Genomic DNA, 16,319 nt, shown 5'->3' on the forward strand with positions numbered 1-16,319 from the left:
GTGCTCGTCTAGGTATGCCTATTAAAATGTATGAAGGAGATAAATGCTTAACAGAAGACAGACAAGTTAAGTACACTTTTTGCAGTAATCAAGCATTTGCTTTCAGCAAGTCCTTTACCTAGGAGGAGTCTACTTTGGCATTATAGTGAAAGTGTTATTTAGGTCCCTCTACAGTTCTAAGGATATCTCTGACTTGCCAAAGACTCCAAAGGGATCAGTTGATATGCTGCGTCTATAAAAACAATTTAAGTAGCTCTAAGTAAGTCTTTGTGCCAATTATGTTAATGAAGCTGCAAAGGGACTGCAAATTTATAAGTCCTCTAAAGTCCAGTGCTGGCCCAGCAGTTCAGAAGCTTCTTAACAAGACATTTAAGCAAGACTCTTTAATCTCTCTAATTGGTGCTTTGGAGTGTAGAATACATAAACCCTGCTGTGTTCTAAAAGCAGTAGACATCTTCACTAGCCAGTGAAGATGTCTACTTTTACTGCTACCTAGTGAAAATACAATTTCAGACTGCATCTCTCCTGTACTAAATGATGATGCAGAGATGTTTTGTTTCGCTGCTACTTGTCAGTGCAGTTTTGCTGTTGAATGGTGCTTGACTGCAGCTGTGCTGGAAATGAATCAGCTCTGTCCTCCATGGCTGTAACGTTCCATTTGTGGGCACTGCTGAATATCCTGTTTGGGAGCTAAGAGGAGAAACCAAGGAGTAGTCAGAGGAAGTTATCCTGCTGAGAGAACGGGAGCTCTGGTGCCATGATTTCTCTCAGGAGCCCTCAAGCATCTCACACAGTAGGACTTTTACAAACTGATGACAGGTTATTTAAACTCAGGAATTAAAACTTGGAAAGGCTAGGGATAAACTTAAAAATATTTAAAACTTTGAATAACAACTTTGTCTCACAAAACTATAGCTCTTGTGGATGCTAAGATTTTTAAAAACATTTCATTTAAATAAAATCTGTAAGGTTGCTACTTTCTATCTAAAGCTTTTATCGCAACCTCACTTTCAGCTCCTATATGCATTCTCTTCCAGAGTAAGACTTCTGTAATAGTAATGTGTGTGTATATATATGTATACATTAGGGTGACTCATGCATCTCCTATCTCTTTTGCCTTCATGGAAAAAGGGAGTAGGACAAACACACATCTTGGTGGGTTCCAGCCTTATCTTGTCTCTGATTACTCCTGCTGCAAGCTTTTGGCTGAAGTTCTGACGAACTCTTCTCCTTTTATTTTTCCTCCTTCTCTCCAGATGATTTACATTTGTTACATTTTTTTTTTATTACCCATAGCTATCAGTTTTCTAGAAGAGGTTTTCAGGGTGTCATCCTCATGATTTGTGTAAGAACTCCAAGACAGTATAATGGGACACCTGGCTTGTGTTTCAAATGAATGATTAGGCAATGTAATTTAATTTTTTCCTTACCATTCATCCTTGCTACTTGGGGAAGAAAAAAAGCCACCCACTGATAAAAGAGAGTGCAAAGCAAATGAATCCACTAGAAGAAGGCTCTGCACTTCTCTGTCTGTCCCGTGCTAAGCAGAATTCAGACCATGGAATATCCAAGGAGATTTGCCCCATACAGGACATCATTTATGTATGTTGACTTTACATATTATTTCCTCTGGAAAGAAATTTTTCCCTGTAGTCCTGCTTTTTTCTACTGTTTCATCAAAGCCTTTATTTCATCTCTAGCTGGCCAAAGGGAACATACTTTTTTCTGTAACTCATTTTTGGTGGTGGTTTTGTTTAGGGGAAGCAGAAAAGTTTGTAAGGATGTTTTCAGAGGCATTAATTTCTTGGTGTAAATGAGTGGGCTTTTTATCATAACTGATATATGTCATTCCTCTAAATTGTAGGATATAAGTTTAAATTAATCAGAACATGCAGGAGAATGAAAATTGGCACAGGACTGTACTTCAGGTACAAATGTTGCAACCATATTAGCTTTGTGCTTGTATGATTAACTTGTATATTATCACACCAATGTACGTACACATAAACAGACATCCACCATTTCACTTTCAAGATCAAAACTGGTCTTATACCCAAGAAGAAATTTTGGGGAATAGGGGAGATTTAAAAGTTTAGCCAGTGTAGAGCTCTAAACATTTAGACAATTGGTTTTCATCAGGCTTGCATTTTCTGAGATTTTTTTTGGTTGTTGTTGTCTTGGAAGGAATTTTGTTGATGTTATTTTTAGTTGTGTTATCTACACAGAAAGGCAAATAAAGTCATTGATATCTATTTAATAATTTCTTGGGGTTTTAAAAGTAATTTATCATGGTTAAAACCATGGAATGAGAGAGGGATCTTGCCAAAATAATTTTAAAATGTTCACAGTGGCCTGTAGGCTAATGTTTTTTGACAAAGTGATCAAATACAGTTGTATCTGAGTGCCTTGAACGAAGGCTAAGTACCCGTCTGAGCGCATTTGTTTTAAGGGGTCTTTTCTATTTCTGCATTTCATGAGAATATTTGGAAGGAATGAAGCATGATGCATAAAGAGGAGGATTCACTCTCTTCAAGACTCTTGTGCAAGAAGTACTATGTAAAGCTTATATTGTGTGTGTGTAGTTTATAGTTGTTTCTTTGTAGGTACAGAAGAAGAGTGGATATCCACTTCCCCACAATCCCATTGCTTTGAGCAATGAGTTGTAGTGCAGCAGATATTTTGTTCTAGAGCTCTACACAATTATTTCTTAAATGTTTTCATTAACATCAACCTGTCTTTCCTGTAAAATACTCTGAACACACGTCTCTGTCAGATACTTCAGAAATTATTTTGAAAACTGTATTTTAATTATCCTGCCCTTTCCCTCTGACAAAACTTTAGTTTAATTATCACATGAAGAATTTCACTAACTGTTTAAGGAGAATCATATGTATAAATTCATATAAAAAACCGTCATAAAATACTTTTTTTGTAAAGTGCTTTTTTATTATGCATTGTCAACAGTTAAATGATACTTTGCTGTTTCATGCAAGCTGGAATAGTGTTAAGAGAGCACATGTTAATTCATAAACATGTAAAGGGAAAAAAGTACTAAATCTGCGTAAGTTTGTACAGGTTTAAATATGAAACTGGAGAGCTGCTTCAGTTAAAATGACTATGAAATAGTTATCAAAACAACCACTAGTCTTAATTGCCCAGTGTTCCCAAACTTTGTTCCAGTTCTGCCCTGGATATTTGGGTTTATCCTGTGTCAAAATTTACACACTTCTTTTTGTTGTCTTTTTTTTTTTTTTTTCCTTCCCTGTCATACAATATAATGCCATAGTAGCAGCTCTAGGAATAGAGCATAACAGTGCTATTCACCAACCAGTTGTAGTTACTTTTCAACAGTGAGTCCATTTTAAACTAAGTACTGCATGTCACTGAAAAAAAAATCAAACAAAAACCAAAGCAAGCAACTCCCCAAAAACCCAACTAAACCCCAAATCTTGTAGTATGAGCTAACACAACAAATGTACATAATACATCATGAAGCAACAGCTCAGTTACAATAATAACAATACATAAGAAAACAACTATGGAGATGTTTTTTTCTTGGTTTGTGCACGCGACTAGGTGATTCACATCTCAGTTTCTTACAAATGATGAACAATAAAATTGAATTATTAGGCTTCTGCAGGACAGTCATGTAGTAAAATATTTCTTGTGCTGTTCAAAATATGTCTTGTGATGAGAGACAAGTTGTTTTAATTACAGACAGAAAAAAATCTGTTTTATACATCTTCATTGCCTTAAATATAAACTGAGCAAGTAAAGTCTGACTAATTGACAGTATATAATACAAATTTTCATATGGACATTAAATTTCTCAAGAAGGACTAAAATAACTGGAGAAATACCTATTTATGACTTACGTTATAATGAGTGACAGGTGTAGCTGAGCACTTAGCTGTTTTGTTCATTTTCATCATAGAATCTATTTCTTTTCATTTGTTCTTCTACAGTGAGCTGTTTGAACTTGAATTTCTCGCCTTGGAATGATGGAACAGCTGTGTATCTTGAGCTCAGTAAATCTAAGCTTGTATTTATGTCATTCTTTGACAATTTGATTATTTCACTTTCTTGACAGGCATTAATATCATTCAGTTCTGTAGCATAATTCCCATGTTCTTTTGAATATGGGCTGCAGGAACTTTAGTTATATCTACAGTGTATTCAACCACAGTCTAAATCCAGGTTGTTGGGCTTTTTTTTAAGGAAAGGTGTTTTCAGAGTGTCAAATAAAAAAATAGTGTTTAAGTTTTTGTCACATTTTGATTCTTCTCCAGTGCATGCCAACTCCATATCAACAGGCAATGTTGTATTAGTTGCCTCCTTTAATGTACTAATATGAGACTTCTGACAAGTGGCATCTTTATTAAATTGAGCAAGATTATTAGAGGTAACAGCATCTTCATCTTTTGAGTTTTGTTCATCCTGTGAAACAGTTACAGTATCACTACAATAGCTCTCTTGAGATTCATACATCTCAAATATTTCTTCATTTCCAGACTGATTTTCCAGCTTTGTAAAGGCATGCTGCAATACAGAGCAAATTGCATGGCTTAATGCTGTCATTGGGTTAGCTGTAGCTGAGAGGGTTGTTTCTTGCCTAAAATATTTAGGTGTGAAAAAGTGGCATAATTGTTATTGTTATTTAAGCTGAATTCTTTGTGATCCTTTTGTACTGTTACATCATCAATGTTAGTAACCTGTACAACTTCTGAACCATCAGTTTCATTTATTTTTTTCTCTTGCTCCTTCCCAGCAGCATACACAATCACTTTATCACTTCCATTAAAATCCTTCCCACTTTCCTCCATGTTCTGTGATTCTCCTGTTTTATTCCACTTATCTTGCACATTCCCAGCTTCCTCCTCTTTTCTCTTATCGCCTGCTTCATTTTTCTTTACTTTAGAGGTATTTGTGGCTTCTTTTTCAGACAGAGCACTGAAGGATGAGTGTTGATTTTGTTGTGCATTTGCAGTGTCATTTTTATTTTGCTTGCTCACAGCATTTTCTTTCTGAGGATCCTTTTTATTGCCCAGAGGTTTATAGGTATTTAAATTAGAACCTTCTTGAGCAAAACCTTCGGGGGGCCACTTCGGCTTATTTACTTTAGCCACTTCTTCAATAGAAAATGTTTTCTTAGGTGTTACCTCACCTGTTGAAGGAGGCCATGTCAGCTTTAGTTTACCCCTTTCTGTGTTTTTTTTCAAATTACTATCCAAAATATCAGGTAGTGAACCATCAGTACCTGAGTACAAGTCTTGATCAATGTCTGTAATTGGTTTAGGATCAACAGGTATACTACTAATGGGATTTGTTTCTTCAGCATGAGTATTGCCAGCTGAGCTACATCGCTCTTTAGAATTCCATAATTCTTTATGCTGCTTGTGTCCAAAGCCTTCATCGTAATTTCCTTTTGACTTGAAAAGTTGCTTAAAATGGGGTTTACAGTATATTTTTCCATGGAGAGATGCATAATTTCCCAAGCTGCCGAATGGAAGGAAATGTGTTTTACACTTTTACATATCATAAACCTACTGTGAATTTTAAACTTTACTTGGTATTTCAAGTGCCCCTACATGACTTTACATATAAAGAAAAGGAAGAACAGAAAGAGAGCAAATTCAATATACTGGCCAATTCTAACCACCCTGTACCCCAAAACAAAAGTATCTAAAACTAATGCGAATTCCCATACAATTTCAAAGTGAAAATGATTGAGAAGAATCATGCTTTGTGATTTTAGAAAGAACATATATCTATTCAGTTGTTGCATAGCATAAGCTTCAAATAGCAAAATTCCACAGCACTTTGGGGTTGCTAGGACCTTTTTCTTCATCCTATTAAAGACTGAATTCTCTATTTTTCTACAAAATAGGTTCAGAAAATACAGTGCCAATTTTCTGTAACCTTTGTGCAAATTATAGAAATTTTTGTTTAATTATATTTTGATTCTGCTCCTAAATGAAGTAGAGGAAATGCATGTAGCTAATCTCCAAAGTGTTAAAGTCAGAACTGTTAGCCTAAGCAGTCTGTTAGCCTATTTAACTGTTAGATAACTACTGCATTTTGTATAAAGGTTACAAGAGTGGTTTGCTAATGCAGAGAATCATCATCGTTCATTTTATGGGTGAGGAAAAGTAAGAGGAAATTTGGTCTGTGTTGACCACCCAAGTTGCTGTATCTACTGTTTCTGGTTCGTGAGCTGTCCTGAAGGTCTGGAGCAGTCAGTAGGAAACAATATGCAGCAGAATTTGGAAGGTAGTGGGATGAAGCAGTTCTTTAGAGAATTTAAAGGCCTTTGGTTAATAATGGTTCGGGTGTCAGTAGCAGAGAAGAAAAGGGGGAACGCAGGTTTCCTCCCTGTCAACCCAACATCCTCCAGGCTGAATAGCCTAGTTGAAAATAATTTCACCGTCTGCATTTATATTCAGATGCAGAGTTCTATGAGCGAACACGCAGTTAATTCTTACCTTAATTGACTGCCACAGTGGTAACATCGGAAACATGATTTATGAAAATTCTGCTTGTCAGCAACTAGGCACTCCATTGGGTAAACTCTCTGTTGACAGAGTCTGCACGTTTCATTTTCCTGAATCTGCAGTTTCTAGAACCACATATTAAAAAGTATGAGTTAGTTTAAGCTGCATATTGGGATTTATTTTTAACTATATCATTTGTTAATTGTTAAAACTGTAGTTTTCTTTATGCATTAACTGGTATCTCAGCTGTCAATTTTAGGGCTTCATTTTTTTGTTCAACTAACAATAATTCCTTGAAAGTGGAAATACTGTTCAACTTTCCCTTTTCAGAAATCCATACATTTGAAAAGACTATTTACTTCACTACACCAGGTACAGTATTTCCATTTATTTTTAATAACTACTTATTTTGTGAAATGAGATAGGATGATAAAAGGTTTACTTGTATAAGTGGAATTGAGTATAATGTATGTATAATCTTTGAATCTACAATGTGATTTAGAGATCAATAAACAGGGCAAATGTTTGAAATTCTGATGAGGAAGTTTTACTTGATCATGCCAAAAACACATGAGGGAGTTCTACTTCTGTGGTAATCTGCAGACTCTACACTCATATGGCCCAGATATGCTATGGACATAGTTATTTGTGACTTCTATAGTTTTCATTTTCAGAGCTGATACTTTCTTCAGTTAATTTTTAAGGCTGAGTTAGCTACAATCATATTAGCCAACTCTATCAAATCCTTCTTTTATGAAGTATAATTAATTATAAAAGAAATCAGCTCTTTGTAAAGTAGAAAGCGTGAATAGAAGTTTTATTTCATACCAATAAGGGACAGAAAGAAATAATGGATAATCTATTGGGCTTGCAAAAACGCAGACAGCTTTTCTGTCTCAATTCCCATATTGCTGTGAGAACTGTACTAGCAGACAAATACAAATAGGGTGTATCAAATAATTGCTTGTATTATCTTCATTAACAATAGTAATGGCTCTTGACATCTGCAGAAAATTTGGCCCCTTTCAGCATTCTGTCTGCTTTTGGTTTGCCTGCTGGTATTGATTTTATAGCAATTCACAAATCAGGACAGAAAGTTATGTAGATTTTCTAAGTACAGCTTTAGTTGCAAAATATCCCTAGTGCCATAATGGAGCTGTGAAAAATGCTGAGAATTAAATATCTTCAAAATAATGTCGAATTTGCAATAAGAATAAACCACCAATAAAAACAAACAAAAAAATCCCCCAAAGAATGGTTAATTATAAAATAGCCTCAAATGTAGCTCAGATTTCTGAGAGACACTGAGTGGCTACACTCCTTAGTGATGTGAAACCTGGATTCTTGATGGTAGATGGGTTTGTCCTTAATTCAGACTAAGGCTGTGTCCACTGATAAAAGTGCTCAGCAGGGAAGAGCAGGCAAATTTTTATGTTAATTTGGAAACTCTTGCAGTAATTTTTCTCAAACAGGAGACCCACTGAAATGTAGTTGACTTTGTCTTAAGTCACGTCTTCTGCTTTAATAAACTGAAAATAGATGTGCACAAAACATGACCATTATTTTATCTCTAGAGCTATTTCATACAGGCAATGTTTTACTTCAGTTAAGAGGATGTTGCATTGATTTTAAGCATGAGAAGTCAGGTGCATTCTGTGCGCATTTCCTAGCATGCTAGTATTTCTCAAATACAACAGTAATGCTATTTTAATTTTAATACCTATTTTTAATATGTTTTTGTTTTTATTTTGCTCTATATAATTCTTCAGGGTAGGTCTTGTAGCATTAATCCTCATAATGGTGGAAGAGATAGCAACTAGAAGCTTTCACAACAGTTCCTGCATCTTCCTGCAGTTCCATTAAGCTGCTCAGCCTTCTTGTCTTTGTGGAGATCTGTGTGGATTCCTACATTGTATTTTTGTACTACTTGAGAATCCTTGCCATCAAATTTAGAATCAGCAAGTGTGCTTTGCTGTGGTTTTACAGGGGCTGCTGCTTCTTCTGTGGGATCTTGATCTTGCTTTGATTTTTGTGGTGAAGTTTCAGCAGTATTTAATTTGTCTGAATTCTCTGTGTGCCAAGGCTGTGTTTCAATTAACTGTTTGCCTCGTGCCCATCACTGCTCATCTTTTCATCCACTGAGATTCCATGTACCACTTTAAAGATAAACAGGTCTTTGTTGGTCACAAGTAAAGGATGCTTTTTAAATGTGTGGTCTACTACTCTGACATGCCTCTTTTCACTGTCTTCTCTGTGGACAGTTTCATTCTCCAGTTTTTGACTGGAGTTGGTTTTGGTAACGGACAGTGGCTGAGGTTCAAAATATTTTATGCATCTCTTCACACTTCCTTTAAGCTATTTCAGCTCAGACCTCAGCTGCAACAAGTTAAGGACATCTAGTGGATTAAGCTGCCCAAGTTTATCTAGGTTCTGTGCTTCCAGCACGTGCCTCAGACTCTTTACAGCACCACTAGGAACTTTTTGGATAAGAATTTCATCTGATATGGCTCATTGTGATAGTTCTTATTCATAGGGTCCAGTGGCTGCATTTCAAACATCCAAGTGACTGCGTGAACACCATCTCTAACTAATGCAAAAGCCTTGTCCATACCTCTTGCACAGCCGGGAGCATGTACACGCAGTGCAAGAGACTGGCTATGTATTTAATATTTCTGCCTGCAATGGTTTTCTGGTCTACAATGCTTCTAGCTCTGGGTCTGGAGAGTCATCTTTAATTAAAAAGAAAGGCTGGTTCTCAAAGACCCATCTTACAGAGAGGACCTCTCCTCTCCAGATTTCCCACCACTCTAAGCATTTTTTTTCTGGTCTTGTGAACATCTGAATAATGAAGGCAAAGCTATATATAGCCTGCTGCACATCTGACATCATACTCTGTGCTTCAGATTCACCAGATAAAATATTAGAAGTCTTAGGTAATGTTTCTCTAAGTGTTTTCTTACTTGTACATTTGTATAAACATCTTAGTTCATATAAATTGCTTTGCTTTGGATACAGATCTATGGAGACCATGTGCTTCATTGGAGAGATGGATGAATCAGTGGACTGGGAAGTTGTGTCATTTCCAGTGGAGCTTTTGTAGTGGAAAACTTTTCCGTGCTTCCATATTCATGGGATCTGGAGCAAATCATTGCAGAAGTAGCAGTTCTGTCCTTTTTTTACCTTAGTGCAGAAGTTTCCTGTAGCCTGCTTGCTGAAGTAGTAGCAGTAGGTGGGTGATGAACTAACTGTTGAAGGCAATTTAATTTCCTGGTACATATTTTCCATCTTTCGTGAACAAAAGGGGGTTGTTTTTTTTTTAAATTTACGTATAAATTTATTTATTTATTTATTTTTATTCTTGTTGAAAGCTAGTTCTGCAGGCATCCAAGCAATAGGCTTATAGTAAGATCTGGAAAGACACAATGCATCAGCTAATGCTCAGAATGCTTAAAACAGACCTTTTGAAATAAAAGCTGCACTATTTGCACAGTGAAAAGAAATGTGAAATTCTTGCAAAATGCAGAATGATGATTGAACACTTTCAATCATCAAAATGAACAAATGAAGGCTTTGCATTATAAGCACAATGTAAAGTTATGCGTGGCTTATGCTCATTTTCATTTCTTCTGAAAGTGACATTTTCTGTGCTTCTTGGAATCTGTGGTGACAGAAATTATACATATTTACAGATTCAAAACAAGGAAGTAAGAGACTGTATTCAGCAGAGGAGGATAGGAATGCAGAAGTTTTTATAAAGGTCTACTTATTTTGTCTGTCACATGCTGTGAGTACTTGTTGAGCTTTCAATATATTTCATATTACATGCACTTAATTTCTAATGTCCATATATTCCCACCACTTTCATAGGTTACATCTTTAATCACAGTCAAAACAGAAATTCAGACTGCTTGGCAGACCAATGTCTTAATTTCACCCTTTCTAATTTGCATAAAGAAAAATCCCTCTTATTAAAAACACAGACCTTTACTTCTTTTGCAGGTGTTGCAGTCTCTCTGTCAGAGTGAACAGCTGTTTCCTGAACTGTCCTTTCAATCTGCTGTTTTAAAATCTGTGTTACAGTCTTTGGGAGCTCTTCGTCCTGAGCTGCATTGATTACTGCAATGGGAAGAATAATAAGACAAGATCATTTTTCATCCACCCTGCATTTTATGAAATTGACTTTATCAGTGGATTTTAAAACATTATTACATTAGAAAAATTACACGTAGCCTTGCAGAAGTCTAGAGAGTCACTTGATTGTGAACAGAAATCCACTGAGAAAGTGACGGAATGGTTGTTGAGGGACATGTTATCTATCACCTGCTGTTTTGCCATACCTGAGTGGAGTGACAGGGCTAAAGGTTGACAGGTCTATGGGGGAATATAATGTGTGAATTCCAATACTAGGACTAAACTGCAGGAGCAGCAGTGTCTTAACACTCTGGTCATATTCTGCAGGGATATTCAGTTCAGCTATAAATCAAACCTTTCTTATCTACAGTTCTGTATGTACATGGGCTAGTGTTTGCCTATGTTTTCAGACAATTCTTCAAGTCTCCACTTTTTTCAGGGAACTGAATGCATATGTTAAGCCACCTCCTTATGCAAAAGCCATCTCTGTCCCAAATTCTAAACTAATTTCTTAAGTCCCATTGAAGGAAATTAATGTGCTTTGCAGAGAATTCAGAGCAATGTGTGTTTTCATGTTTGTATGCTAAGAGCAGCACATCTGTGTGAGTAAAGACATTTGCCGTTGCTCACTTGTGAGCCTTTATTCTCCTGCCACTTCTTACCTGTTTCATCAGTATTCTGACTCCATGTGGAAGCCATTTTTGTCCCTTGAGTAACTTGCTCACGATGAGAAGCCTGTACACAAAACCTTCACTTTACTACAGGGTTTAGTGAAATATGCAAGAATTTTACATACTCAATATTTAAAATATATGTATTTAAAATGTTCCAATAAAGAAAAATAGGAATGGAAACCTAATTAATTACCATGTCAAAATGATAATAAATTAAAACCGCTTAATAAAACACCTTTAAAAACTTACGCACTGCCTAATGAGCGAGGCTATCTGCAGAACTTCCAGATCTTGCTGCACCAAGGGGTAAAGGTGGAAGAGGCAAAGCAGATATGTATCAGCATCAGTATAATTGTTCAATGAGATGATTATTAATTGATATGATTACCTTTTGTGTTTGAGAGGCTTCCATTTGACTTTCTTTGGAGGTTATTTCATTGCTCTCAGCTTCCCTGGTGCTCCTTGATACGGTATTTTGACTCCTACTTAACTTTTCCTAAAGACAAAAATAATTGCACATTAATAGCTAATAGTAAATTAGAAATTTTTTTTGTTTGTTTTTTTTCCTATGAAGGGTTTTCACAAATAAATTTAAATGGTGTAACTAGAACAGTTATTTTACAGCAGAGTAAATTGATATTTGTTGCCATAAAAATTGGAACAGACTTTTTTATAACACAGAAGATCTCAATTTCTGTTACTGCAGCTCTACTTTAGCCAGCAGATACAGAAAGCTGCATGAGTACTCACACTGTATCACTAGTCTGGAAGGGGGTGAAGGTGACTAGGACTACTGCTTCCAGTTTTATGTGTTCTGCTATCAGCTTGTTACCTATCATCAGTCAGCAGGCTAATACAACTTTGTAAAAGGAAATGTAATAAGAGTTGCTGACTTCCCGCATATGCTTTATACAGCTCTTCTGATGCAAAAATCTTGCTGAATTGCAGTTGTGAAAAATGTGACCCACAGGCTAACCAGAACATCCTATAAAATATACAGGCTGGCATTGTATCTACAAGTCTGACAACAGCAGTGTAACAAACAGAACATATTGTTGAGAGTTTAAAGCACTGTCTAACATGTCTGTTTAAACTGATTTCTGAGGTTATCTTATGCTTAGCTCAACTCCAGACTCTGGCAGTGATTTGTTTCCTTATTTAAAGCCTGTCACAGAACTTGTGTTACATCACATTATCTGTGTTCATGTAGTACTTTGCAATTTAGTGATTAGAAGAAATAAATCCTAAAGGTTGATGTTATCAAGACAGCAGTTGTGTGCTTCCTTTCTCTTGCACACTAGCATGCACACAGAAACATCTAACAAATAATTTCACTCATGTCAAATTTTCTTCCTTTGTGAGAAGGAAGCTTGCCTACTAGTTTCTACTGATAACAAGCTTTCAAATGAAAGGAGCTTGTTCCTCCAGCAAGAGCTTCCCAAGTGTTTGATGTAATGCAAGTGTGAAATTGTGTTTCTGAGATTGCTACTATACATCTAGTGCAACAGAGATCAGTAAGCTTCCTGCATCTCAAATCCTGGCACCTCCTTGAAATCCAGTTAATTGTGGGGCAAGAAATTACCTCTCTCCCTTAGTCATCCCATGGCAAAGCATATATTTATGGGATTTATTCCACCTTCAAACTAAGGATTGCTTACACTGCTTGAATCTTCGGTGACATTTCTGCTGAATCGATACAGGGGAGCATTCATTGCCTTACTGGTAATTTCTGCCACATAGTAGGCAGCAAAGGCTCTTAGGTTCTATGGCAGGAAAACAACATGCATCCCCTTTGTGGGCTTTAGGAATTCTGTTTCACCTTGGTGCTGCCAAACCATCTGTCTTACCTATAAGATGCATTAAAATTATACCAACAAAAGGTAAAATAAATTTTCTGATTCCTGGCCCAGTAAATGATTTCATACCAGGATCAAAATTAATTGTATCTACTGCAAAGTTTCAACTGTCAAAGTGAGGTGAGGCTTGAGGAGAGAGCAAGTCAGAGCATGGTTTACACTCGCAAGTTCTGTATGTGCAACAGTTGTGAGGGAGCTGCACAACAGGAGGAAATGTAAAGCTAACCCTACACCAAGTTGAAAAGAGGCAGTTCAAACAAAACGAATTACAAATTTTTCCATCTCTGTTTAATGCTTATGTGTTGATTTATGTATAGTATGCCTTTTCATTTTATATGGATATGCTTTCTAATATATTTATGCATACATACGCTTTTTTCATTTAAGAGATGATTTTCTATTCTAATGTACATGTTTTAGATATGTAAGTTAAGAAGTCATTACTGTAAAAGCTCATTCATGAGACACAAAATATGTTCATGACAGTCATTATGTGTCCTTTGAATGGTGTGGAGTATTAAAAAGGAATATAATTAGGCTTAATGTAGTCAGGAAGCAAATCTAATATGAATGTCACTACTGCTTTATTGCTATAACTTTGGTACTGCTTATGAAGTAGTTGCCATATTGCAAAAGATTATAATTGTTTAATGCAACAGCTATGGCTGAGTGAAATTCATCCTAAACATTATGGGCCAGATTTTGGCAATATAAATACACAGCTTTGCTCTGGACATGCGGGGAGGAAGAGGATCTTGGAGGTTCTCATATTTTGTGTGTCTGTCAATATGGCTAATTGAAATTCCAGTGACAGAGGGTAAAATGCTGATTGTTTATTTTTCCAAACAAGTGTCAAGCAGGAAGACCTGTGGTTTCATCTCTTCTCTGTAATGGCCAGCTGTTGGGTATGGGATAGGATATCTTGTAGATAGAATTAATGTAGTCTACCCCATTAGAGTTTGTGGCATGTTTTGTAGATCCCATAGGTTTTGGAGAATTATTTGATGGTCTGCATGGGCTAAGGTTACTCTTAATAAGCAGGATAAATCATGCCTCCAATACAGGACTGTGGCTGAAGATCATGATCTAGATTTAAAACTAGTTAAGAGTTGTACTTGTGGGAACTTGGTCCCTTGTTTCTGTGGCATATACAATTCCTGCTGTACTGTGCATTATTAAATCAAGCAAAGTTATTTAATCAAGTAAGGTTATTTAATCAACCAGATCTGCATCCCAGCGTCAGAAGCAAACAGCTCCCCTCCAGCTGTGCAAGGGAGGAGGACAGATAGACAACTCAAAGTCACTTTTGGCGGCAGGAATGAAAAAACAACGTATTACAGTTGCTTTTCCCTTCTCCCAAGAATCCCCTTTAAATTACTTTTTGTTTATTCTATGCTGTCTCATAAGGGAGCTTCAGAAATCACCGTCAGCTGGATGATTGTTGGCATTAGCTCATGAACAGCTTCTTATGGTCATTCTATTTTCATTTCAGACTTCTATTGCCATCCATTCTCTTCCATTTGTTTCAAGTCACCCTTTATGGGGACTGCTGTCCTCTCCATGAATATCTTTGTGGTACGTAATACAGAGGACTATAGTACCCTGTTGCATATTTGGATAAATCGTCATTCTAACCTAAAATGATATTATTTAAAAAAGAAAGATGTAGATCTGGAATAAGTTTGTATACATTTTGTTAGAAGAGTACATCTATATGCAGGCATTTAGATTCTGGTACTGAAGAGAACTGTAATTGCTACATGCATTTTATATGTTAGAGGCTCACACATCAGTTTTAGCACCTCTGCTTTGCAATAATTTAGATAACATTCTTACTGCATAACGTGCCCAGATTTGAATTTTCAGTAACTGTTCTGTGTATTTTAGACCAACTGCTCTGACAACAAAAACATGCTTTTCCTAAAAAAAAAAATTAAAAATAGCTTTGAGGTTAAGACTATGAATGCTTTTTATATGCATATGTACATAAAACACATACAATTCTATGTATGTATGTATTGTTCAAGGGGATCATATGGCCCAAAAGCTTGTCCAAGAACAAGAAAGCCTTTTACTTGTGCACGTTTGAAACACACAGCTTTTAGTTGAACTGTACATTGTGGTTGTCATATAAACTCTGTGGGAAGCTGGCTAATGCAATATCATTTATGTATCGGCAGATTTAGAATTTACTGTTCTAAGCTGTCAGTACGTACAAGCTTGCAGTTCCCTTTAGGCAGCAATAGAAGTAAATTGCGATCTTAAACCTTCAGTTACATAATTCGTAATAATAGAATGACTGACCTGATGAATGATTTACTCAGTGTGAATCTTTGTTTCTTCCTCAAAAGCTATGCTTTTTTACCTATTTATGTTTTTAGCATGGTATCATCTGTGCATTAGTACTGTGAGATTCTTGCAGAAATTTCTCATGAGACCTCACTAATCTGCACGTCATCTCTATGACTTGTCAGCCTTGCTTAGCTCTATGTATATACTAAAGGTGTTTTGGACACTATATGCAAGATTTTCACTAAAAGGTAAGGTTTTCACCATTCACTAACATTGTCCTGTTATTCAGTCTTACGCTGTGCAATTGCTAGAAAATTGGCAGTTGCTACATTAGCATTCCTACAAAGTTTGTCAGGAATGACCCTCAGTGGAGGGAAATGGCTTGTTTCTGACACTGGATAGTGAGACTGAGCAGCTAGCTAGCTAAGTGGTGTAGCAAACCACTTCAGGCTGGCATTTGCAGAATAATAGCACTGAAGCTCATGACCTCTTAGCTTAGTGGCTGACAATAAAAGGTGCTCGTGGTGCCAGGTGGTCAAATTAAAGACCAGGTCTCTAAACAAACCCTGGTTGAGTCTAAACAAACCCCGATGAAGACATGGCAAATTCTGTGACCAGTTTGCATTGCTGCTCACCATTCTGGAGGAGAGCTTAGTGCATCCTACTGATAATATGACACCTTTCACAAGCAACAAATCTCCCTTACAATGAAGAAGCCTATGAGTGACAGCTCCTGCTGGAGAAAAACAGAAAGATACATAGCTATTATTTGCATATATGATGCCAATATTTTGAATGAAGAGCTAGGCACTCCTTCTGCAATAACTGAATATGTAGTAAAATGTTCAGCTGCTGAAAAACCAGCTGTTTAAAAA

General features: G+C 36.4%; 1 protein-coding gene across 1 annotated transcript in view; it reads right to left on the reverse strand.

The window, feature by feature from the left end:
- Nucleotides 1-4,176: 4,176 nt before the first annotated feature.
- Nucleotides 4,177-16,319, reverse strand: part of XIRP2 (xin actin binding repeat containing 2) — a 39,890-nt gene continuing 27,747 nt past the window's right edge. The window contains 6 exon segments of the mRNA XM_062604704.1: nt 4,177-4,619; nt 4,622-5,496; nt 6,483-6,616; nt 10,474-10,607; nt 11,285-11,357; nt 12,955-13,059. Of these exon segments, the coding sequence (XP_062460688.1) occupies nt 4,177-4,619; nt 4,622-5,496; nt 6,483-6,616; nt 10,474-10,607; nt 11,285-11,357; nt 12,955-13,059 (1,764 nt within the window).

Source organism: Pezoporus occidentalis, unplaced genomic scaffold (assembly GCF_034315485.1).
Source record: "Pezoporus occidentalis ecotype Australia unplaced genomic scaffold, CSIRO_AGI_Poc_V1 ctg88, whole genome shotgun sequence".
In the NCBI taxonomy this organism is placed as follows: Eukaryota; Metazoa; Chordata; class Aves; order Psittaciformes; family Psittacidae; genus Pezoporus; species Pezoporus occidentalis.